The sequence below is a fragment of the Etheostoma spectabile genome, chromosome 5 (genome assembly GCF_008692095.1).
Source record: "Etheostoma spectabile isolate EspeVRDwgs_2016 chromosome 5, UIUC_Espe_1.0, whole genome shotgun sequence".
NCBI classification, from domain to species: Eukaryota; Metazoa; Chordata; class Actinopteri; order Perciformes; family Percidae; genus Etheostoma; species Etheostoma spectabile.
Window position 1 is genome coordinate 15,190,989 of NC_045737.1, and position 26,191 is coordinate 15,217,179.

Genomic DNA, 26,191 nt, shown 5'->3' on the forward strand with positions numbered 1-26,191 from the left:
GTACACATTATGAAAGGAAAAAGCATTTTATCAATGACGACTTAATCTTGAAGGATGTTAAAAAACATAGTATTGTTGTATTTATTTAGGTTTTTTTGCAATGTAAACTCCAAAAACCAATAACGTGCTTTTTTTGTTACAAAATGCTCTAATAGATGTGTTCTCTTCATAGAAAATAGTCTGTGCATGGCAACATGTCGGAGGTTTCTCCACAGCTAGTCAGAGACATGAGGCGCCTCTGTATAGCACGTGCTTCCAAACACGACAGCATGATTATGAGTTGATTTCTTTTTTCTTTTTTTACAAAGTCTGGACGACAGTGGTGTGAACTGGGTGGATGACATCACAAGCATGGACTTGAACGTTGCATGCAAGTGGCTTTCACTCAAGCTACTCATACAGGATGAGTAGTAAGAGCAACGCAGTCTGCCACTGACGTCCAGACGTCAGTAATTGTTCTTCCAGCTACAGAAGGAACCACAACTTCTCCCAAACTCTAGATGTTGCTTCCTTTTATTCCTATGTTCTCTATTTGATGATGATGATGTCAAAGAATTGTAATTCAATCACTCTGGATCGTAACAATAAAAAATTTGTTACTTGGCAAAAATAAAAAGGTCTTATTCTTTGCCCTCAGTCTCTGGCTCACCCTCAGGACTTTGGTTTCCAATGAGATAAAAGAAACCCCTTTGGGCTAAAGAGCTGAATGTCCTTTAGGCTCAAACTCAAACCCTAAACGCAGATGTTGACCGTCTCAAACATGTCACTTCAGATCACAAAAGCCCCGCCTAGGAGTCTGTAAACTAATGCAACTTTTCACCAACAACTTAAAACCTGTTGTGGCTTTTCCTTCGAACAAAGACAGTAACTTTTGGGCTGAGGTGTGATAGTGGGGATATGGGCACCAAATTTAACCCAGAACAAAACTGGCTCACACCTCAGCCACCTTCCTCCCATCTGTTTTGGTTCGAGCAGCAGTCCGTTACACGGGTCAGGAGGGGATCATGCCTTTGTTCCTCTTGCGGTCAGCCATGTTGCGGCGGTTGTGATTTGCCCCGCGGCTCTTGTTGGCCTCCTTCTTGCGTCGGTCTATTAACGTCTCCTGGGTTTGTCCTTGGCCTTTGGCTTGGCCCACCACATTATTGGGACGCTGCTCCGGTCGGAAACTGGGAAAGAAGAAGTAACGGAAGTCAACAAAAGGTGTGGGTGGGCTTTTGTTTAAGAAAGAGGTGTTAAGCATTTTTCCATCCAAGTTAAAAGACAAATGTTTTCCGAAAAGTTTTTTTTTCTAAATTAAAAAAAAAACCACTAACAAGACATTGGAAGAAATCACATGTTTTTGTCTAACCATATAATGGACAGGTTGTGTCAGATATACCTAGTGTTGTCTATTGACGTTTGTTGCAATTTTTCAATTTCCATTCAGCTTGTGTCTCAAGAGGGATTAACAATCCTCTACCGTTAAACCCTGTATTCATACAAGGCAAAGTCTTAACCGAGGAGAAAACTCTAGAAACACATTATTTTCTTGGATGGAAAGCCAGCTAAGCAGTGAGAGTTTTAATGAGTAAATATTGACGTCTTACCCTTTCCGTTGATGCATGGCAGCTCTTCTAGCTTCAGCCCTCTCTCTCAGCAGAGCCGGGTCCTGCACAAACTGGTCCCTGTTTACATTGTTCTGAAACACAATGGATTCACATGCAGATGTAGTGACCATGCATTTGGAGCAAAAGACTACAACAACATTTAAGATTACAAAGCTAGCTAAAATGCATTAAGGTCCCTGTTGTGTTTATGAACTCACTCATAAACCGTTGTCCAGTCAACAATAAACTTGTGTTCAACTTTATTGAACAAGCAACATCATGTGCGTCTTACATCCGCCTTTTTTACCTCCCTAGCTCTAAATCTTCTCATGTAGTTTACCTTGTATCTGTAAACCAGTATGTCCATCTAGTGGCCATACCAGGAACTATCATTGAATGCATTCTGCATATCAACACATCCCCCTTTCTGTAGATCTAATAATGCACTGATACTTACGTTACTTATTTACTTGATCTAACATACTGATGCTTACACAGTCCCATGACATGGTGCTCTTTAGATGCTTTCATATAGGCCTTAGCCTTTCTAGCCACTGGGGGACCAAAGGCAGGCTGGGGGAAACTCATTAAATGTTAAAAAAAAGCACTTACTTCTGCACAAAAAATTATTTGCCAAATGTGTTCAATCTTTTCATATGCAACAACTTGTAAAATGGTAAAAACATTCAATTCTAATCCATTACATCTGATGAATGGTGCTTGTATATCATACAAGATCCAGAACTTAGGTTTTGTATCAAACAAATAATGATTAAAGTTAAAATTATACACCAGAGCTCTCACTTTTACAGTGTAGTTTGATGTGTATAAGATACCAACATGCTGTCTAAAATAAGATACATGCTACACTTGAAAAACATAAGATTTTATGGTTAAATATAAACTTGATTGACCGAGGTTCAAAGTGGGTCAAAGTTTATTTTCTGTAATGTTGGATCTGTTGTTTTTGAAAGATACAATTACCTGTAGGGTCTCTTCCTCCTCTTCATCTTCCCCCTCTTCTTCCAATTCTGGTTTGTTTCCTTTTCTCAGTATCTGTGGGATTGTGAAAGGCCTGCAGGGAAACACAAACACAATGAAAAAAGTACCAGTATTTGGCATCCACCAAAAGAACACATTACAAATTTAGCAAGCACCCTGTCAAAATCTTAAAGGTGTTTTTTTTTTCCTAATTCCACTTCACTCAGTCTCGACTCCATCGCGATCACAAATGAAACTGATTTACCTTCTGTTCAGTAAACTGTCTCCATCCAGGTCATTAGCTCCCACTTGGCCCATGTCGTAGGTGTCGTCGTACTCGTCGTCGTAGTCGTCGTCGAGGCCGTAGGTTTCTGCACTTTCCCCGGGTTGGATGACAACCTCGTCTACCACCGTCTCGTACGCCTGATAACGAGATTTCTGCTCTGCTATGTGCTTCTTGTCGTTCAGCATCTCTCGAACGCTCTCACCTTTCCTGCAAGAGTGAGAAAACAATTGTAGGATTCCAGCGTCTTGAAAACACCTTCAACAATTAACAACAAGGTAACGTTAGTTATATATCTCCGGATACGTTACCATCGGCAGTTATGACGGATGCTTACTAAATGTTTTTGGGTCTATTTAATACGGGTCAAAACTACGGAAGAGGATTAGGGCAACTGGTGAAAAATGTATTTATAAACTCAGAATTCTGAGTTTAAGGTCAGGTTTTTGCAAATAGGCCTTATATGTACACTACAGTATGTAAATGTTATTTTAGTTTTTCAGAGCAGCATTGTAAGAGATAGTAACATCTGGACGTAACATTTTGAGCAGGATTTTACAGGCACATGAATCAGGTAAATGTGCGAGGAAAAAAAAAAAAGGTCCAGGGATTTTAAATCCTCCTGTGTGCTCATACTAGCCTGGTCCTACCAGATTCTCGTACATTTCATTTGTACAGAGAGTCTGGCCACTCTCTATTAACAAGTGTTAACTTCCTTGTTAACCAATCACTAACGTTTGCTCGTGACGTCGGCTTAGCATTGCTAGCGTTAGCCTTAGCCAACACCTTCCCCACTAACGGAGCGAGAGAGGAGGGCCGCAACATCATGGCAACCAACAAAACTCAGCAAAGATTGTTCTTGCTCGGGCTTTAACTTCTCAATATTCAGCAGCGTTGCCACAACAGACCAAATGGCTTCGCTTGCATCTTTCTCCGCTGCCATTACGCAACTACAACTTAAACTAGCACAAAACCTCAACGTCATTGTTCTCAGCCACTCCCTCTGTTCGCTGATTGGACCGGAAGAAATTTGACTGGAGTAAACCCGCGAATATACCGCAAACCCAGACGGAGTGCTGAAGGAAATTAAAAGTTGAGCGGAAGTACGTAGAAGGACAGAGCCAGGCTATGCTCTTACCTCCTGCCTTTCCATATGCGGGACATGTCCACTTGGTCTCTGCGGAAAATATCAAACTCATCATCATCAAACACGTTGGATCTGACGTCCAAAACATCTGGAAGCACCTCCTTCACTGGCCTGAAGGGACAGAAGGACAACGGGGTCAAACACGGCTGATACAATCCTCACTTCAATATTATCATTTATACACAAATGATCTGCACATTTTGATGATTTGTATAATAAGGTTCTTAAACAGTAGCACCAATTTGGATTATTGATAAACTGAGTAAATAATTTGAAAAGCAAAAATTGAAAATCACATATTTTAGCTTGTAAAATTAGATGATATACTGCCTTTCTCTATTTTATATCAATGTAAAATTACCTGTTTTGGACTCTTGGGTGAACAAAAAAATAAAAATAAATAAATGAATTAAATCATTAGTTGGAGCCCTTAGGGAGACATCGCTGATCATAAATATAGTGATGACCATATTACGGTACACATTCTTACGTACTCAAATACTGTTCCTTACATTTAACTAAAGTATTTTGCAGTGTTGTATGAGGTCTCATTTTTGTGAACTTTGAAATGTGCATCACGATGACTTAATATTGCCACCAGAGTCCAATTGAAATTAAAGTAACAAAATGAAGGCCTTCTTTTTAACAACAAGCAAATGAGAAGCTCAGCAGCACATTCCTCATGGCAGAACTTCTTTTGACGTAAAGGTCAACTAAGTGCGTGGTGTCACCTTGGCATGGCTCGGTCCAGTTTGTCCAGGTTGGGGGCCAGACGGTCCTCCAGGATGTTGTTGATAACCAGCTCAGAGTTGTAGTCGTACTCGTGTAGACAGGCCAGCAGAAAACCTTCGCCCAAATCAGGCAGTAGGTCCCTGATACACGTCAACAGAGACTCTAGCTCCCCCTCGCTCACCACACCCTGATAACAGACAGACAACACCGTTGACGGTTTTTGACAAACGTTTAGTTTAAGTAGTTTTTTTTCATGCCATTTATGTAAAATGCTTTGTTGCATGACGAATCTTACATAAATAAAAGGTTGTTGTTTGCTGCTTCCACCTTTTTCTATTAGGATTATTAACATTTTAGTAGTTGCAGCAATAGTTGCAGCAATTAGTCAATTAGAAGGTCAACAGAAAAAGGCACCAATATTTAGGGGTTTTGGACTGATCGTCGAACTAAACAAGATATTTAACAATGTCACACTGGGCTGTGTAAAATCACAACAGAAATGTTTCACCATCTTCTGCCATGTCATAGACAAAACTATTAATCGAGAAACTAATTGTTAGTTGCAGCCCTACATTTTACCTTAACGTATCTTGTAAAGCAAACAATTTGAAAATTCCCTCAGCTGGTTAAGGATGCTGAGCTGTCAAAAGTACACATTTAGTTAACTGTAACAACAACAACAACAACAACAACAACAACTCACATGGTTTCCTTTTCCGGGAACATCCAACATGGCGTCTGCTCCCCTCAGGCCCTCTCCTCCTTCTAGTTCTCGAGCCTCCTGAAATTTAAAGCCAGTTGAGGCGGCACCAGCACCACCCGCTGCTCCCTGATGCCGAGCCTGGCTGTGTGGTCTCCGTCGGCCCACAGAGTCCCAGGCACTCTCCACCCCCTGGAGCAGGTAGGACATCCGGGTCTCATCACTGAGGGAAGCAGGTTAAGGATATATGCTGATACTTTCTTCCATCCTAGATGTCTCTCCACCACAACTGGCTGTTGACTTCATCAGGGCTACGATTAAGCTGCTGATTAGTTTATGAGTAAATCTTTTGATCTTTTGGATTACAAAACATTAGGAAATAATAATATGCTTTATTCTAGAGCCCAAAATTAGGTCATGGAATATCTTTTTTGTACTATTTAATTAACTCTAATGTAAGACCAAGATAACTGTCAAATTCTCACATTTCAGAAACTGGAACCATAAAATATTAGGAGACTTTCAAAATGGTTGCTATTAATTATTTAACTTATCATTGCAGCTCTTCACCTTACTGATACCGTTATTGTGTATGTGTGGATATACATCTTTGCTGATCTTATAATATAATATACATCTTTGCTGATCTTATACTTAAATAATCCTTTACATTTCGTACATTAAGTACATTTCGAACATATGGTGCACAATTTTTAATCTGTGTCTTGAATTTGAATTGATTTGCTCTGCTTCAAACAAACATGCATAACACTTATTTGGTTATTTTTTGGTAGCACTGTGTTCAGAATGTTATTAGCCATAAACATCTATTTTCACAGAGTTATTGATAATAATAAACTGATAAGGATACATGAGAGGGAGGGCCTGTTGTAGCAGGCTGATGTCATCTGCAATGGGGAACTGCTCATCATAGTCTGACAAGAACCTGAAAGGACAAAGAAACAAAATTGGCAAACCCCTTTATACACTGTACATTAAGAGACAAAGGGAAACAAACTATTTCTAAGAATCTAGGAGCTTCCGAGTTGGCCCCCTGATCTTAACAAGTAATTTTACCTTTTCTCAGGTAAAAAAGATGTGAAATGTTGAAGTAGCTCCTCTGCAAATGTTTGCATGTTCTCTCCCCTGCAAGACAACACAATTCAGCAGAATTAGTTTGTGCATGTGTAATGCTAACTCTGCTAAGATGCACGTTGAGAGTTTGGATGTCTCACCCCTCTAGGATCGGCTGTAGGCAGGTGTGATGCAGCAGCAGGTGAGCCGTCTCCACCATCTTACGACAGGAGTGGGACAACCTCTTCCACAAATCCTGCTGAAGACTAAAGGAGGGTTTGGGAGAAGTATTCACTATCACTCATTTATTCATGTTTTCACCGAGTGGGTCTCAGTCTTTTGGTGTTTTTTTTAAAGCATTAAATGCAGCAGAAGCTCACCCTTTATCATCAAAGTTTCTCTTCCTCACCGCCTTCTCGAGGTCAGGCACAGCGGTCTCATAAAACGAGGTCAGTCTGCCAGGAGAGAAAACAAAAGGATCACGAGAAGCTACGGGGAAGGTGTGGCTGCGATACTGCCAGCTTACTTCATCTGTCTACCTGCTGAGGAAGCCATGGGAGTGGAAGCTGGAGCAGGCGGCAGGGAAGATATCCAGGAAGGCATGGATGGTGGTGGTCGAGTCACACAGGTACAGAATAAGATCTACAAGATCCTGGGATAGTAAAGAAAACACATATAGCATAGTAGTTTCCCTCTGTGTTTCCAATCAGCCATACATGTAAAATAAGTCTAATTCCAGTTAAAAACGTTTTACCATGACTCCAGTGTTTCCCACAGACTAATTTTTGGCAGTGCGCCACAAAATCAACACCACATATTGCGTTTTTGTTATTTTATTTATTTTTAACGCTATTTAAAACACAGTGTATTTGTTCAGATGCATTTCCCTTACCTGCTCTCCTCCATCTCTGTGTCACACACGCACACACGCACACACACGCACACGGCATATTTTCCTCTTATTGTGCCGCCCTACTAGGCATTGGTATAATTTCATTAGTATTACATGCAGTTATGACTGGAGATGTGTGTGTGTCTGTCTGACCTGCTGGCTCATGGCCATGGCAGTGGGCTGTTTGTGTGCGTTCAGCTTCATCGGCTCCATGGCTGTGGCTCCCTCACTGTGGAGACCACACTTACCCAGGATGGTGTCGAACACCTGAAGGCAACGTGGAATAAAAGCAGGAAAATTATCTATAAATTTTACAAAACGACATTTACAACTAAATAGTATATTATTTGTGTGTCCCAGGTATCTTGTCACTTTTCAGAAAACCTAAATGTCTGTAATTATGGAAAGTGTCTTACACTATATATAAACACTATATAAATATAGTTAGAAGTAAGTATCTAGGGTATCTTTTAAATATGATCTTACCTGTAACACAGTGGGCACCGTCTCATCTAGGTCGCTGTAGTAAGATGGCTGCTGGGTAAAAATGTTCTCTAAAAAAAGGACATCATTATAAAAGTTAACTAAAAGTTACAAAACAGATACACACTACTCATCATCATGACATATTTTAATCTTATGGGTATACCATTGAATTGCCCTATAATGATTTAAATTGGACCTTCACAAACAGCTCACCAAGCATCTTGTGCAGCAGCTGACTGTTGCCCTTTCCAAAGAGCACACATAAATCCAGAATTTTGGGAATGTCAAACAGGAAGTTCTCATAGATAATTTCTCCAAACACAGCCGGAGTGAGGAAGTTCTCCTGTGGAAGAGGAGCACAAGGCAACAGTCTATCAGGGCTGTGTACTTGGGAATGAAAAAATTATACTTGATGTGCTGTCATTTCTGTTTACTGATCATGATTAGTAGATCATCACTGCCTCTAGTTCATATTTGGGAGCTGCTGTCACCTTGGACTCTTTATGTGTAGCCATCCTGAGGAAGGTCAGGAAGACCGCCCTGTGAACGGAGCGCTGCATGTCGGCCACCGCCGGGGAGGAGGGCAGGGAGGCGAGGTCCAGGCCTCGAGGAGCTTGACGCAGGTAGGAATCGAGGCACCTCTGCAGAGAATCATCAAAGACGACCTGGTGGGATAAACAGACCCAAGCGGCGGAGAGAGGGAGGGACATTTACAATGACTTGAATTGAACTGAGTCTACCGTCTATTTACATTGTCCAGCTGTTCACCTTTGAGGCTCAGAGAGATGTTTACACGTTAAGGGTGCCTCACCTGACACCAGAACTTGTCATGGGGCAGTGTGAGCAGCCACTCCAGGTCCTCTACGATGAATTTGGCATGTTCCATAAACTCCTCCACCTCAGCGGGAGAGCCGTCTTCTGGCGGGGACTTGTAAGGCACAAAACAGCGATCCTCCTTCCTGGTTGGGTGCTGTTGTTGAACAGGAAGTTCAGAGTTGGATTCTGATAAAACTGTTCTTGGTGAAAAGTGAGTTTGGTTATTCCTGGAGCCAGTGTTGTAGTACTCGAGAGTGTTCTTGGTCTCGAGACCGGTGTCAAGACCAATTTTTGAATGCCTTGTCTCGGAATCAAACGCATTATTACTCAGTCTCAGATAAAGAGAAATCTGGATTTTATGTCAATACTGCCTTTAGATTATTTTATCAAGATTTCTTATGGTACACTTGTGGCAATAAAAGAAGTGAATGAATAATAATCTGAATTTGTTTTCTGTGGGTGTTTATTATGGAAATTTTGATCTTTCAGATCAATTTGAGGAGAGCCTATGGTTAGCATTTTCCACATTTATTTGTGTCATGCAGTCTGGGACTCAAGCTCGCCTGGTCTTGGTCTTGTCTCAGATCTCTAAAAACTGGTCTCGGTTTAGGTGGTCTCGACTACAACATTTCCTGGAGCTCCACAGACGGCTGTTGGAGTGTATTTCTCTATAAAATGAGATGATTTGACTCACCAGTGCAGGCAGTGTGTGCTCTTTTCCCAGCGGGCCCGGCTCAGTCACCTGCTGCTCATCCAGTGGCACTCGGGCACAGGCCATGGCTTCTCCCGCTCTTGTTTTTTTTTTCTACCAAATCAAAGAAATTCTAAAAACATTCTACTTCTGTATATTGGTCTATTTTGTTTACCAAATTAGCCAAAAGATATCACATTCCACATATCATTCCACATATATTTCAACTGAAATTTCTCATAAGGTTAGTGTTCTCTTGTGATCAGTAAGAACTAATATCACACTGTAAAAGTACTTTAAAGTAAGTAAAAGCCCGGCATTTAAATCTTACTTAAATAAAAATGTGTATCAACAAAATGCACTTAAAGTCATAATTGTCCAGTAGGCCTACACAATTAATCGTTTAAAAATCGCAATCTTGATTCACCCCGTTCACGATTTATTGTAAAAATTAACTTAGATTTTTTTTTAGGACTTTGATTCTCATTTAATTTTATGAGTCAACTTCATCACAAATGCTGCATCTTTCTTCTGTGAGTTTTCAACATAGACTGTATAAAATCTCCTATCTCTTCACTGAAGCCTCTGAAGGGTTGTGGTGATGCGCAATGTGATGCCAAAAAAGTGTGTTTGGTACTGCCAATCTGTTTTGTTTCGTCATGGTTCATGTGTGCAATAAATTAAGATTAATATTACAGCTGCATTATTGGGTATTTTGCATTGTAGTAGTAGTTAAATACTTTATTTGATGTTGGATAGTTTAATCTGCAGCAATGCATGATATTCTATAAAATCATCATTTGTTTGTTGCATCAATGTCCTCTGAGAAGTCAACCTTCCATGAACACAAATAATTTTTTTTACAAAAAACAGGCCTGTTTTTTGTTTTATGATGATGTATTTTCCAGCTGATCCAAGATGGGGTTTACATTTTTATTTAGCTTAAAAAGTATGAGAACTTTCTCAACATATAAAGGATCACTTCATCCTTCAGTTTTTTCCTAAATATTCAACACATCTGGAGATACATGGTTTTCACAACTAAAGTTGTCACACAAAAAAAGCAGTGGAGTAGGAACTACAATATTTAATAGTGAAATGTTTGTTTACCTTGTTATAGTTTTTTTTTTCTAAATTTTAGCTGTTTGTCTATTTCTACATTGAAAGCAACAAAAAGCCAGAGTCAAATTCCTCCTGTGTTCACTCTTACATGGCCATTATGCTGATTCTGGTTTACCTCTGAGATGTAGCTAATAAACTAGCTAGTAGAGTAGAAGTATAACGTTATATACAATGAAGATACTGAATAATACATTTACTTTAAATTAAGCAAATGTACTTTGTTACATTCCTATTCCAGGTGATGTTGATAGTCTGAGAAAACCTATTTCTGATGAATAGTGGGCACATTGTCATGTAGCTAATTAATCATAACGAGCCTCTAACAGTCCCACAATCACATATATTACCTGCAATTTTACATATATAGAGACAATTCTCCTCCTTTATATTATATCACCTAAGGGAGCCACCGTTAGCTTGCTAACAGCAGCAGTGTATAAGCTAGTTAGTAAACTAACGTTAGTTAAATCAACGTAAGTTACCAATAAAAAGTAATGTAGCATAGCCACCTTTCAACTACTAAGGTTTCAGTTATAGCACCACGGCTACCTGCTAATACCGTTTGTATTAATTGAGATAGCTAACTTCTGACTGAAAAACAACTTACCGGTAGCTAGTCCGGTAAGATAACTTGCTAGCTAGCGTTTTCCGCTAATTACCAAGTTCAACCAAACTGACAGCACGTCAATGAATGGGGAGAGGCTAACGTTAAAGTAACGTGGCTAACCAGCCGGTGACTTTATTAACGTCCTCTTGTCACTCGTAACGTTATGTATATTGACTGTACAGGGAATAAGGTAATACAGCTGCTTACCTATTAGCTTGACTGTCTATAATGCGTTAAAGCCATCTCATCAACTTCGTCACAGCTGTCAACAGCAGCTTCCAACAGTTTCACTTTCCCAACCTTTTTCTAATCACCTGTGATAGGCCCGGAAGTGACGAAGATTTGATACTTTTTTAGCATGGCGCTTGACTGTCTATATACCATAGCCAACATGTCTTTACTGCCCCCTTGTGGGCACGAGAGCGTAACAACACATGTTGATTTACTACATTAAGAAGTTTTCTGAATTCTGAATGTTTAAAATTCAAATAAAGCCTTATCTTATTAAATATGTGCTAACTTGTTTCATTTTGTTGACATATTAGAGACAAAAGTTATTGTTGACGGAATTTTGGATAGCTCTTTATATCACTAGCTACAGAAATCAGAAAATACTGTCAGCAGCCATACAAAATCTATTTTTGCCACGTTTTTAGGAATAAAATGTTATATAAATCAGGCTATGAATGATTATATATATATATATATATATATATATACATACATACATAAACCATAAAAACACTTTGCTGTTATTTTTTATCATATGTACCCAGAGACAAGACATCTATCACTATTTATATACATTTACTATTTAACATAGTGGCCGGCGGGTAACTTATCTGCTAAATTTAGAGGCTCATTAAAGGAATATCGAATATTATACCCAAATATTGATAAAAGCTAAAGATAAAAGAGCAATTACACTAACATATATTCAAATAAAGATTAAATCTTTAATTGGTTGTATAAACTGTTAGGATGATTAAACAAGACAATGACACTTGACAATTGACTTTCTTGGAAAAAGATGTTTATAAAAGAAGATTACCATGACACACAGAGAAGGCTGATGAGGATTCCAATAGATTACATTAGGTACAATATTTTCTTCAAAAACAGTCTGAAAGTCCATCAATGAATTATCAAAATCTCAAGTGAAACGTTGGTGTATTTGACGCTGAAAAAGAGAAACTTCTGATTTATTATCTGTGCGCCTGAATTCATAATCTGATGGAAAATCAGTTTGTGTCTGACCTCGAAATTAAGAGGTTTCGATTATCTTAACTGACAAGAAAACGTTTGTGTCTATGTGCGCAGATGCTCTGATTTAGTTTTTAACATATAGTTAACATTTGTAAAGCAATGAACTGTCCCATTTCTTTAAACTAAAATACTAAAACTAAGATAAACAACAAACAAAAAGACGGATCATTTTTTTGTCTGCTTTCATGGCTTGTGGTGTAAACCCAAAACTGTTTACTTCATATTTGATGTAAAGCATAAAATAAATATATGGCTCAAACAACAACACAAAATGCCCCTTACATATTACATATCGAGCAGCAGTAATACTGTACTTCATGGTCCCCCATTTATGCCTTCTCCATCCAGGAATAACGGAAAATCTAAATTGTGTAGACCTTACCTAAAGGTCTAGACAATGTGACAGAAAATCACAGCTTCAAGTTTCTATCCAATAATAATCTACAACTCTATTCTATGCTAATATCAAATCTACAGAAAAGTATGTTTGTTTTAAGATTTGATCACTTACTCGATATTGAATTTGGAACAGAGGAAAAACTGGTGCACTTCTGGACTCTGAATACAACAGTACGACACATTAAATATTGTCCACCAAGTACTTTGTAGTCTTAACAACACAATGAATGATGTCACTATGGTGTAAATGGCTGCTTTATCCTAAGCAATTATTTGTTGTTTATTGACTAATAGTTGCAGCTCTGATGACTCCTCATTATTTGAACTAAGAAGTGTAACCCAAACTCAGCCCGAGCTTGTGCTGCAACTTGGCAAACAATTTTTTTTATTTTTTAATCTTGCAGCAGACAGAATATTTTTTCACGTAGTCTTTAAGGATTCAATGAGTACCTTCAGAACTGCAATTAATGTTATTTAATTATATTGTGGGTCTTTCAAAAATCACCAGGTATTTATTTTTTTCAGAAAAATGGATGTTTACAGTAGCTCTGTGACTTATTCGAGAGTCCCAAACTAGGGCTATCGCAAACCATAAAAAACTACTCGTACCAAAAGTGCGTACAAATAAGCAGTTCCACATACTTTTGGCCACAGTGTAACTCAGCGAAACAGAGTGTTTGTTATAACAACCTAACTAGAGTTTATAACTTTATTTATAACCTCTCATTATTATGTAATTTAATATGGATTAGGTCACAGAAAAGTAGGCGAGATGTGCATGTATATGTAATAGAGCTTACAGTATTCTGTTCAAACTATTATTGTACAATAAAAGAATAGATCATTCTGGGAAAAATAGTCTGTGGGATGTGTGAAGGCCAGAGATTTGCACTTAGAGTTCAAGAATGCAAGGAATAAAAACTATTCAATGCTATCTTAATGAAGAGCACAGATGGCAAACTATATGGAAAAAAGCTGATCTGAAGCCACTTATATCCAACTCTTGACCTTCTTTTGCTTTACATATCTGACCCAGGCTTCATTTAAGATTTCTAACTGCATGCCAAGGATGTATACAAGTTCGTACTGAGGAGAAATAAAAAGTTCCCTTCCACACGTCACTGTGTAGCCCTTTACCATTTTCAATGGTCTGCCCATTTTTTGGTCTTCAAAGTCCGATTTTATGTTTATCATGTATATAAAAAATATGACATCAATAAACAAACAACAAAGTACAGCTGGAAGTCAGTTTGATGTTGACACTTGATTAAAATTCCAGCTCAGGTCCGCAATGATTTGTTTTTGGTATGTAATGAAAAAAGGGAAGAGGACGGGGGTTAAAGTCTGTAACAGAAGGATAAAGGATGTCAATAATACAGCTGCAATTACCTGGTTGTGAGCACAGGTGATTACTGATCTAAATACTCTGCATATATTGAATCCCAACAATTGAGGCTCAAAATGACATCCACTGATGGAAGGACGATAGGGAGAAAAAAGAAGAGCAGGAGCCAAAATGGCTGATCAGTAGTTTGGGAAATAGACAAAAGTTTGAGTATTGCACGTCAGTTCGGAAGTCTCGTCTCTGCAGGCTGACCACAACTTCAGCTGATATTTCTAGACTGTTAAGTGGGAGCAGCTGTCAGGAAAAAGGTGGCTAAAACATGAAAAAGAAGGCCTTCACCCCCTTTTGTCTGGGATCTATTGGATGTAGGAATTCTAAATAAACAGGTACTATTTTTTTGGGGAAAAGGAGGTGTGCGTACCTGCCGCACAGCAGCCAAACTACAGAAACCCCAAGGGTCCTAAAAATAGAATGGGAGAAAGATAAAGAGAGAAAAAAGTTCCCTCCACTTTGGGCTTGCAGTTTACACCATCACAAACCAGCTCAGTTTCATTTCACTGGTCAGAGCTGATGTTGGTTCCAGGAGTCCAGCGCTAGCCCAGCTGTATCTGTCCAGAGTACATGGTGAGGAGGAGCATGATGGCAAAGCCCGTCAGCAGGCCGGCGTTCTGGATAGCAAAGGTGAGGAGGAAGCTGCTGCCACCTGCGTCCTCTTCCTCACGACTCACCTCATTCATCTCTGGAAACTGAGAAGCAAAAAACATAGAGAGAAAGATCTCTTTTAAACTTCTATATAACGAGGGAAAGTCCAAATAGTAGGCTCTGACTCTGGAGGAGCTTTGTCAAATCTAAGAAAATTACTCAAGAGACATCATCTGGGTATCTCAGCTACACATTTTTAACCAAAAAACTTCATTCGGAGTTAGAAAGACGTGGGGATTTACGAGGTAGTGAGTTTAAAACAAAAGCTTAATTGGCATTGTAGGAAAGAGTGATTTTGTAGCATGACCAATAATATGGACCGGATAGTAAGGATCTTACTACTTTACTGAAGTGCAATAACAAATCGCTGGAGTGTGTCTTTAAGGGGCACTATGAGTTCCTGCATGGTCACTTCTGTTGACGTTCCAAGTAAATGGAGTATTATGTGGTATTTTGGTGCCAAAGCTGTGCCTCTAGTGTTTGTTTGACGTTTACGTTTTTTGTTGTCTCCTGAGACCGGGCGGATCAAGGAGAGATTCCTACGATTTGAGACAAAGATTGTGTTGAAAATTGTGTTGAAACCATGCAGGAACTCATAGTGCACCTTTAAGTAAAGTCAGTTTAGTTGAACACTTTTAATGTAACTGCAGCAGTACAATATCTAATGATGACCCTATCCTGAAAAGTGACATAAAACACACTTACTGGCAATCAGTGTACAGATCAGTACAGATAATTCCTCCCATTAGTTTTCAGGGGTCATTTTTTAATGTATGTAATTGTATGTAAATATATCTTCTAGAAGCAGAGTCGGGATTTTTTGGCAAAAGCTTATCTAATTCCAAGGTCCATGAAGAAGGAAAAAAAAGTCTGATGGGGTGAAACTCTTGCAACACTTGTAATATTGACATATATGTAATATGAAAAAGTTTGTTAGACCAACATATTTCAGCTTGTAGCCTGACCTTGATGAAAAGTTGCCTTCAATATACCTCCTGAATATGTCTTCTTTCATATGTGTGTGAAGACATGAATATGGTTTTGCTGTACTAACCCTGACACATTGGAGATATTGTATTATACTGTACTATGAAAGATAATTACGTATAAACTACATTTATAAAACCAAACACTTTTTGCATGCCCTTCTCCCCTGTCTTGTTACGTAACTTGTTGGGTCTTTGTAAATTATAGTGTGGACCTATTCTACCTTTAAAGTGTCTTGAGATAACTCTTGTTGTGATTTGATACTAAAAATAAAATGGATTTGAAAAATTGAAACTTCAATTTAAAAAGTTACTTTAATAATGCCTGTTTTACTCACTAATTAAATAAGGAAGAACTTGAAAAATAACAATCGCAGCTGTCAATAAACCTTGAATTCCTGAATCAATTTTATTGTTGAGATTGATGAGATTTTTCTTCTTAATATACAGTAATCAACTAAATGCATGATGTGACATACGTTTCCCGACTACAAATGGCCCAGTGTGTGAAATTAGGGTTAAATATCTTCTTGCAACAACTTCTTAAAAGAAAGTTCTTCAAGTCTGCCTATGTCTAATGAGACCCCCCAACAAGAACACATCCATCCTTCCAAAATCACTTTTCCCAAAACACTGACCATGTCTGCCAGAGCGATGTAGAGGAACATTCCCCCTGCCAGGGCAAAGATCCAGTTGGGGGAGAAGCTGTTGCCAGCCAGGATGCCAAAGCCCATGCCCAGGTAACAGCAACACGCTGACAGGAAGTTAAAGAACAGAGCCTGCTGTATGCTCATGCCAGCGTTCAGCAGGATGACAAAGTCTCCTGGGAACAAAAAGAGAACGGCATAAAGAGAAAAACAATGTATCAGGTGAGACTTGCAGACACGGTAGACACTCAAGGCAGCAGCCATTAGAAAACATCTGGCTCAAATCTCATCTCCGACTCACCGAGCTCGTGGGGGAACTCCTCACACAGGATGGCCACGGAGGTGCTGACACCCTGGAAAACCGAGGCAGTGAAGGAGGCGCCGATGGCCAAGCCGTCGATAAAGTTGTGCAGGCCATCACTCAATGTGATCATCCAGGCCAGCGTGCCAATGTCAGAGTAGGCCGTCCCCTTCAGCCAATAGCAGCCGCCGCGTCTGGTGCCGGACCGGCCCCCGCTGTCTGGGCTCTGGGACTCCTGGGATGAACAGTGAGGGACATCCATTAGGTAAATACGTGTGGGCAGAGCAGCAATATACAAATACCACATCATCAAGTTTCCTTATTCAGCTGGTATTTACGCTTCAAACACAGAATTTGAAGAACTATTCATTATAACTTTTGCATGAATTTCCAGGTGCATCATAAATAGGTGGTCCCAACCTTTTGAAGCCGATCCCTCGCCACAGGTTAAATAAGTCTTTAAATGTAAGCAGTAGGATTGCACAATATATAGTTTTTTTATCGTCATTGCAATATCACATGGCGCAGTAAACACAGTGCCAAAGTGTGCAACATATCGCAAATGACGTTCAGAGATTTTTTTTGTGTTAGTTGAAAGAAAATATCATCAGAAAACTGTACTTTAAATTGTAACAGTCATTCTTTTTTTTGTGAACCCTTAAAATCCAGTCCAATGTTCAATTTGTTGAATAAAATAATGTTAGTAATGATTTCCTTTTATTTGTTAAAAATAGAACAAGCCATTTGTTTTTTAGCAGAATACTGAAAGCAGCAGAAATGCAGAACTGAATACACTTTAACATCTGTTTATCTACTGCAAATAGTATAGTTATCATGATATTCAAAATTTTCGCATATCGCATATATTCCTAATATTGTGCAACCCTAGTAAGCAGTTCAACCAAAAAGTGATTTTCTCCGCATAACCTCTCAGTTTGTGTCTTCTGAATAAATGTTAGCAGCCTGAAGACGTGAAGCTATATACAAGATTAAACGCAAAAAAAAACATGAGAATTACAATTTCAGTATCTGATCATTATTACTTTACTATCAATTAATCAGGTTGCAACGCTTTGAGTGGCCCTTACCCCCATGGATGAGAACCTTCGTCTTAAATACCATTGTCATAATTACACCTTTTCAGTTCTATGAATCAAGCAATTTTTAAATATTATTTTATTAAAGTCAAATACTTTCAGTATATTTTTTAAATAAATCTATATGTGGTTATAATATTATTATAAGAATGATAATGTCTCGTCTCGTGTCCCTTTTGGACAGTGGTTTTATGAACACATTCTCAGGGATTAAAATCAAACAAAGTACGAAACGAAAACAAAAATTGCAGAGGATCCAGTCCCATTATGAAAAACAAACATAAAACAACGATTTTCCTCCTCCATCCTCTGCCCCCACCATTACCTGTGGCGTCTGTGCAGAACTGAGCATGAGCTCGCCCTCCCCCGCGTCCACCTTGCCCAGAGCCAGGCTGCTGGCTTCTCCGTTCTGCTGTAGCTTCTCCTTCTCACCCTCCTCCACATCTGTACCGGGGTAATGACTGTGGCCGTGGCCCTGAGAGACAGAGAGAGAACAAACATCATGGTCCACACATAGAACATTATTTATAAATAATATAAATAACAATTTTGAGGGATCCATTAAATTTCCTACCTTACAAACTAAATAACATTAAGCTTTAGTAAATGAAAAAGAGAAGGGCAGAGAGGCAATTAGGCTCAAGCTGACTTAAAATTAAAAGGTGCTTTGCCAGACAAAACCGTTTTTATTTGCATTTTTTTTTTTAAATATGTTAGGTCCATATTTGTTTGAGTTATGTGGTGAATGTGAAAATGAACTGCTACCTCCTCTATAAGCTCTAGCCACTGAAAAGAAATAAGTGGAGAAATCAGGCCAATTACAAAAACTGGTCAGTCTGACATCATGTTGCCTGAGCTCATTACTATTCATGAGCTCGCCCAGTTATGCTGGGTAAAGGATACTGATAGCCAGGCTCTCATGGCTAGTTGTTAGCCAATAAGAGTCAAGCAGCTTAGCTTGTTGAATATTAATGAGAACTGGCAAAAATCGAGCCGAGTCTTCCTGCAGGCTTTCTACACCACGTTAGAATGGCTTGAAAGAAGGTAACCAAGGCATTTTTCCACAAAAATATTAAAGTCCATTGTAGTCCAACTTCAGCCATTACCACAAAGTAATGAAATACGTGTGGCAGGGGACCTTTAATCACAAGCAGTGTTTCCTAGTACCTTCCTCAAGATGTCCTGTGCTACTTTTGTCCCATTTGAGCATCCTCTGCTACTGTTTCCTCTTGGGATTGTGCCCTAACAGATAGATGTTTGTGTTGCCTCCATGTTTTTTTGCCTCAGCTGATGAATCATGCACGTTGATGCAATTTAAACATTGATTGATTGGTTGGTTTAATGAAAATGCAACCAATGTCTGTATTATCAATGAAGGCTTGCGATTTTGACTACAATTCCCACAATACTTCTGCATTATCACTCATAGCATTCAAAAAATGATTCAATCAGAAACACAGATGAGTCAGCGATTCTGTGTGACACTTTATTAAAGTTTGCATGGACAGTGACTCTAGGCTTGCATCACTCATTCAACAAAGATACCGGTTGGCGGGTCAGTTGGTGTACAACACTCCTGGATTCAGGGCAAATTTAGTGTTTTGTTCAAAAACACTTTACCAGAGCAGGCACCCTGACATTACAGTGGAGGGATTCTCCATACACTACATAACAACATTTCTCCCAAAGCAGTTTAAAAAGAACTTGACACTGACAGATTTGGGAGTTGTTAATTAGCCTTTTTTGTCTCTGTTTTGGCAGTAAAAGAAAAAAGCTGACAGCAGCATTATAGATGAAAATATGGGTCAAAGAACTTAAGTAATTGGATCAGCAGGACTATGTGTTAATTACAGTAAGTAAGCTGGACCATATGGCTCAAAGCACAGAAACCACAAGATGGAGCAACTGTTCACAAACACCCCCTTTACTGTATAGTCCCTGTTGCTGCTGTGAATGGAATTAGGACCACTGGAAAACTCTACTAACGTGTGCAGCTTAGAGTTTAGGTAAGAGTAAGTTAAGTAAATAGAATATAATTAAGAGTGAAATCTAGAAGTTCAAACAGTGCTGTAACATTAGTGACTAATAAATCTGTATTTCAGCTGTCAAATGCTACCACTACTGCACTTAGGTAAGGCAGGCAGGGCAGGCACAGTTGACAAGTGGCTCAGAGCCAAAATCAAGCCTCACTAAAACAGTACAGTATCCATTTCAGATATAAATAACTTTGAAATACACACATGCCAACCTATCAGATAACATCACAGTGATGAATACAATATGCCATGCACGGGGAAGAATCAGGATGCGAGACAAATGTTAGTCTAGCAGTTAAAGAAAACTATGAATCATAAAAGCAAAACCTTTATAGATGCATGCTTTCAATTGAAATATGCAGCTGGTTGCCAATTTTTGGACAAGATGGGATAGACATTAACTATCAAAAAGAAAACACACAAAAAACAATTGATGCAACCAGTAAATCTAGTCTACAGCCCATTTGCAGTTACTGTTTACAGTCATATTATTTTTATAATTTTTTAAGCCTTTGTTTGACAGGACACAGTCACTACAGTGAGGATAGTCTACTAAAAATGTGTAAAAAACAGTGTGGAGGGCATCTTTGCCTGGTGCCGCTGAGCAGAGTTGTAATGTTAGTCTGTAAACAGTGGAGCAAAGGTAAAGCTCAGTTCCTCTCTGAAGGACACGTAAGAGTATGTGTCACATTTTTTAGTCTACTACTCTATACTACTATACTGTATACTGTATATAGTCTACTACTGTACGGTATGTACAGTTGGTAACTGTCTGATACATAAGAAGTTGTTGCAACTGATACATTCCAAAACAGACTCCTGAGGGCTATACTGTGAAGTTAAATCAACCGTGCGTCCAACACAAACTTTCCATCCAACTGGTTAAACCTGCCACTGTAAAAATAATACAAGAAGGAACAATTACATTAATTGGTGCTGTCAAAAGGTGGGAGATATCCAGTATATGACCTGTGCGCACATGATAACCTTCCTCCTTACAATCCCGGACCTGTGCAAGCGCCCGTATTTATGATGTCAGGAGAGATTGACATTAAAAAGAAAAAGAAGGCGGTGAGGGTTGCTGGAGTGAGTAGAAAAAAAACAGCCCTTCGGTTGGTGACGATAGTGAAGGAAATAGTGGAGATGAGCGTGATGAGGTGATTTTTGGTTTAACAACAGAAGGGCCGCCTGGGTAGCTCCCCAGGTAGAGCGGGCGCCCATAGGGTGGCTTGAGAAAGTTTACACACCCATGCTAAAGTTGATTAAAAAGAGGAATAAAAAAACATATTTTGGAAATTGATCTTAATGCCTTAATTAAAAAAAAAAAGGAAAATCCAACCTTTTAAGGACACCCATTTTCTTTGTGAATGAATAATGTATTCTTCCTTAAAATACAGGGGGCATAAGTATACACACCCCTATGTTAAATTCCCATAGAAGCAGGCAGATGTGTATTATTAAAGGCCAGTTATTTAATGGATCCAGGATACTATGTATCCTGATAAAGTTCACTTAGCCTTTGGAATTAAACTTACCCCTTATCATCACATTCCCTTCACCATACCTATAGATTGGCATGGTTTTATTTCAGTTAGCTTAATAGCTGGTTTGATTTGCATTAAGAGATGATCTTATGGAAAGTTCCTCATGCCTATGTATGTATGGTGAAGGGTATGTGATGATGTCGGGCTATTTGAATTTGAATTCCAAATTAATGAATAAAAAATAGAATAAAAAAAGGAATGAGTGAAGAAAAAAAAAATCAATACATGATACTGATTCAGCATTATCATTTATTGATTTATTAAAAGTATTCCATTGCTTGACTGTTCCATGATCTGTCCTGTCGGTTGATAGTCAACTCTTCTTGATTAAGGAGAAACAATGACAGAGAAGTCAAGAGACGTTAGTTTCCTTTGTTTTGGAATCCTGGTTTAATGCTTGCCATACCGTGTTGTGTCTTTTTGCATTGACCTTGGATACAAACTGATACAACCTACAAACTGTTTAAACCAGCCATAAAATACCAGTGCAGAGTTGTTGAGACTGGTACAGAGATGTTGATTCAGTGTTGATGTCTATCCCTATCTACCACCTATCCCTGCAGGTCAACTTCAACTTAAAGCACGTATTTGCAGCTCTTTTCATATTAAACAATGGCAGTTATTGTGGCTTAAAGCTATAGTGCGTAGTTTCTGTCGCTCCCAACAATTCCGTCAGTCCATTCACATAACACAAGCCTTCCATGAGAAGGGGGAATTATCTTTATTCGAGTTTCTGAGCACGAAAGTTGCCAGACGACAGCAATTTCCAGCCATGCTAAGAAATACAGACAGAGTTGTGTGGAGCTGATAGTCTTAATTAGCTTTGTAGCAACTCATTTGGCAATGGTTTGAATGTAACGGATGTTCACGATTATAAAAAAAAAGTTACGCACTTTAAGTTTTTCCGGTCTTACATCTCCCTTAGGCTCAATTATAAAACTGCACCTAATTTGATATAAAGAAATACTAATTTAAACAAATCCATCTTGATGCTGTAATTTACCCAATTTCAACCCTGGGATCAATAAAAGCATTCATACTTTTTATTCTGATTACAGGAATGCATCTTAAAAAGGGCATGTAAAGAGGACATGTGTACCTGCAATTTAAAAATAATAATTAAAATGTCATGAGTGGAATATCAACTAAAAATGCTTAGATTTAAAGGCATTCTTTGTTTGTATGAAACCAAATGCCATAAAACATATTGCTTGATAATAAAATGAACTGATAAAATACCTTACTTGCAAAAAGTTTATTATTTATGTTTATTATAAAGAAAAAGTAATGTGATTATTGCACCTTCAGTTTGATTTTGGCTTCTTTGGTCTTAAGCTGCTTTGACAGCTTTCACACATTAAATTAATCATAGAGGGACCCTTGCAAACTTGACACATTTTAATGCTACCCATTTCCCTTGGATATGCTTGTTGTTGCCATTACCATTTTGCCAATGTCCCACCACCTGTATCTAATAAAACAACATATATCACAACATTCTTGCTATGTATTTACTCACCCCGTTTTTCTGTTTGAGAAGCACTCTGAGGACCTTTTCAGTGAAGAAGAAGAGGTAAAACCCTGCAAACACCACCGCAGATTTGGAGACGTAGAAATCCACCATGGGGTCAAAACCAAAGGCCTACCATTGTATAAAAAAAAAAAAATGGTGTTAGTTTGTGATGAACATTTATAGTAGCTGTTATTACATAATTACTGCCTGACATCGTTCAATTTGCATATTTGTTTTTAAATAAGGTGTTACTTGAAACAAAATGTATTGTAGTTTTTTTTTTTGAGTGAACATTTAGTGGTTGGTGAATTGCTTGTTTTGAACTCTTAGTGTGTCTAGGTTCCATAGTCAGCTGTCTAAAAACAAAGAGTGAACTTTTATTTTTGGCAAAGAGTGAAAAAAAACGTTTCTCCAAATTTTATATTCACTGTCAGGGCCGGCTGATGAACAAACTAAAGCTGATTATTGGTTTCCTAACCTGGTTAATAACCTGGTTTCTTATGCGCATGTAAATGTAGTCAGTGTTTTTTTTTATTTTTGTAAATGGTAGTGTGTGGGTTTGGTAAAAAAAAGTTGACGAACAGATTCACAATGTCTGAAACCGATCTAAAACAGTTTTAAAAGCACTAGATTTAAGGCATCCTTGAGCATTACAGTTTATTCAAAAGGTAAGTATCCCTTTAACATATTGGTTGTATTACATATCACTGGCAGTGCTCCAAATCAAAGGTGCATGCTTTTTTATGTTTGCAGTTTGTTAATACTTGCATCACTCTAATAAAGTTACTTTCATTTAGGGCTGCACAATTAATCACGATCACGATTTTGGCTTCCCATGATCAAATTTGCGTAATTGAGCAATATTTTAAATACGTCATTCCGTTCATAGAACGCTCCGTTGTTTTTTTTTTGCAAAGCCCATCTACTTCTCTGTAAACCACTGTCTGATCATGGGCCCATCAGAGCTGTTCCCTGCACCGCGCAGCTTAGTTTCTAGATGCAGACAGTCACGGAGGACAGAGTAACGTGAGGAAAATTCCATAACAGATAGCAGTTGGTCATACGGCGGTCACAAGGTTTACAAGTTTACCAGTAAACGCAACATTTTGTCCCATATGTGTTGTATTTCAGACAATAGCAGTGACCAGTGCTAGTCGGTGCTAGCTAGTGTCTGTTAGCTCACAGGGCTTTAGGGCTCTAGGGTGCGACCAACATTTTTTCTAAGTCGCACCGCTGCCTCTCCACAAACAAAGCAATGTTGTTTATATGGATATGGTTTAATATTGCAATACATGACCCTTTTCTTCTGTAAAGCTGTGCCTGTGTTTGGATCTCTCCATTTACTCTCTGTGCAGCCCCGCCCTCTCTCACTCACACGGCTCCCAGCAACACAAAGAGACACAGCGTCAGTCCACACTTCTGACATTTGTCCACAGTTTGTAATTGTTATTAACACAGCTGTATTTTTGTTAGGCATGAGAGGCAAATCTGTATTTAACTTAAGTTTGTAGAGTGACAGCGTGTGAGACGGAGCCTGCTGGATCTGCAAGAGATGTAACCCATGACCAGAACATCATAGTTCATGAAAATGCAGCGTAGTGACGATACAGACATTTCATATGTACACGACGTGTGCAACTCTGCTGACCCACCATTCGACCCGTGCTGGACCCATTCATAATGAGTCAGCAGTCCCTCTGAGTACGTCCATTGCACTCCCCCTCTCCCCCTAGCTCTTTTAATCAGGTATTGTTGAAAACAAGTGAAAGAGCTTTCTCAGAGATACATTTTTGTTTATATATATCCTAGGCTATTTAGTTCAGATAATTTTCATTTACATGTGTTTCAGCTGTAGGTATGTACAACATACAACTTCAACATAAGAGGAATTTAGCACAATATAGAAGTGCAAGCAGTTAAAAATAGACTATGTGACAATAAAATTAGTTTTGGTTAAAATCAACAAATAATCGTGACAATTAATAGTGATCTCAATTTTCATCAAAATAATTGTGATTATCATTTTGGCCATAATCGTGCAGTACACACTTCAATACACACCAAGTTTCCAGTTTATTAGGTAAACTTAGCTAAATAATGTGGACTAATACAACAGTCCTGCAATATATCCTACCTTCATGAAGGTTAGAAGTGTTGGGTTAGTATTGTTTGGAGTTGTTGACTCAACTGCATGATCATTTTGGAGGCTGTAGGTTTTGCTGTGTAATTGTACGGCATTGTGCAGACGGGTGTTTTCTATTATTTTGTCCAACCTTATTATTATAAATGAAAACTGAACATTAAATAAATTAAAAATTTATTGCAGGACTGAGTCAATCAAGACTTGCTTTTGTGATGTATTTCCCAAATATGATAACTAATACATTTACTTTTAATGGGCTTTGTATTTGGTTTTTGAATTCCTCTGATTTGAAATGTGAGGCGAGTAGAGTGGCTGATCTATGCTTTTCCATCAGTCACAAATACACCCGTAATTTCCAGTGATTTAGGATTACTATGAATTTTCTTTTTTTAAATTATAGTTCCGAATTTGGCTCGTTTCTTAATACACTTAATGTTGATGGTGGCAAGATGGCTGCCAATTAGAGCATATCACGCAATGGCTTAATATTATAAGAAACAAGAACTCATCCTCCTTCCTTGAAATTGCATAGCAACCCTGCAGTGTGAAGGAGCCGCATCTATGTGAGTCAATGCAGCATCGGCACTACCTCTGGGATGAGCTGAAACAGGGCGTTGGAGTAGAGCGTGCCAATGGCCAGGGCTATGAAGTAGAGCAGCAGTCGCTTGTAAAAGGTTTTCTTCATGAAGGGCACCACACTCGCCCCGACCAGCGAACACAGAGAGATCAGTGTCACACACAGGATCCCATAACCCCACACTGATCAACGGAGATGAGGCATAAAGAAAAAAGGGGGAAGGTGAGGAGAAAAAAAGAAAGAGGGAGTTAGTTGAGAAATGATTTTATCAGATTAATTACTAATTAAGGTAAGGGACACAAAAAGAGAACACCAACCAGTTAACTCCCTGAAAAGAAAGGAAGAATTGAATTAAATCAACCTGAGGAGAAAAAAAAAGAGATTTCAAAGACACCAGAGACAAAAGGCGTATTTGTCCATTTATAAAACAGATCAACAGAAGTGACACCACCTTTCATTTGCATTTAAAGATAAGATTTTGTTCTTTTTTGAAGCAGACCTAGGACCCCATGCATTTT

The 26,191-nt window shown here is 38.7% G+C and overlaps 2 protein-coding genes across 4 annotated transcripts in view; both read right to left on the reverse strand.

The window, feature by feature from the left end:
• Nucleotides 1-70: 70 nt before the first annotated feature.
• On the reverse strand, nt 71-11,499 carry ascc2 (activating signal cointegrator 1 complex subunit 2). 2 transcript variants are annotated; one of them, XM_032517184.1, is made up of 19 exons: nt 11,325-11,499; nt 9,392-9,502; nt 8,693-8,851; nt 8,373-8,546; nt 8,095-8,224; nt 7,882-7,949; nt 7,549-7,662; nt 7,043-7,155; nt 6,884-6,958; nt 6,665-6,769; nt 6,507-6,575; nt 6,301-6,375; nt 5,433-5,652; nt 4,729-4,916; nt 3,989-4,108; nt 2,833-3,060; nt 2,571-2,661; nt 1,587-1,678; nt 71-1,166 (listed from the first exon to the last, which is right to left on the reverse strand). In XM_032517184.1, exons 2-19 carry the CDS (start codon nt 9,473-9,475, stop codon nt 992-994), a joined length of 2,280 nt encoding a protein of 759 aa, XP_032373075.1. In that variant the 5' UTR covers nt 9,476-9,502; nt 11,325-11,499; the 3' UTR covers nt 71-991. The 2 variants fall into 2 exon arrangements, with proteins under 2 accessions (XP_032373075.1, XP_032373074.1); XM_032517183.1 differs by having other exon boundaries at nt 4,729-4,919; nt 5,430-5,652.
• A 634-nt stretch (nt 11,500-12,133) lies between these two features.
• The window catches only part of slc39a14 (solute carrier family 39 member 14), a 32,747-nt gene continuing 18,689 nt past the window's right edge, over nt 12,134-26,191 (reverse strand). Inside the window, exons 5-10 of one of the 2 annotated variants that reach the window (XM_032517190.1) lie at nt 25,686-25,855; nt 22,960-23,082; nt 18,186-18,335; nt 16,764-16,998; nt 16,454-16,638; nt 12,134-14,873 (exon numbers count right to left, since the gene is read on the reverse strand). In XM_032517190.1, the coding sequence (XP_032373081.1) occupies nt 14,721-14,873; nt 16,454-16,638; nt 16,764-16,998; nt 18,186-18,335; nt 22,960-23,082; nt 25,686-25,855 (1,016 nt within the window). In that variant the 3' untranslated portion in view covers nt 12,134-14,720. The remainder of the gene's footprint in view (nt 14,874-16,453; nt 16,639-16,763; nt 16,999-18,185; nt 18,336-22,959; nt 23,083-25,685; nt 25,856-26,191) is intronic. The other variant, XM_032517191.1, reaches the window with a different exon arrangement.

Bases quoted from the DNA above. Each gene is read 5' to 3' on its own strand.
- ascc2 (XM_032517183.1), bottom strand. From the start codon at position 9,475: ATGGCCTGTGCCCGAGTGCCACTGGATGAGCAGCAGGTGACTGAGCCG. The intron at 6,376-6,506 runs GTAAAATTACTT...TTGTCCTTTCAG, and splicing joins TCTTTTTTACCTGAGAAAAG to GTTCTTGTCAGACTATGATG. The intron at 4,920-5,429 runs AGTTGTTGTTGT...TCTGTCTGTTAT, and splicing joins CCGGAAAAGGAAACCATGTG to CAGGGTGTGGTGAGCGAGGG.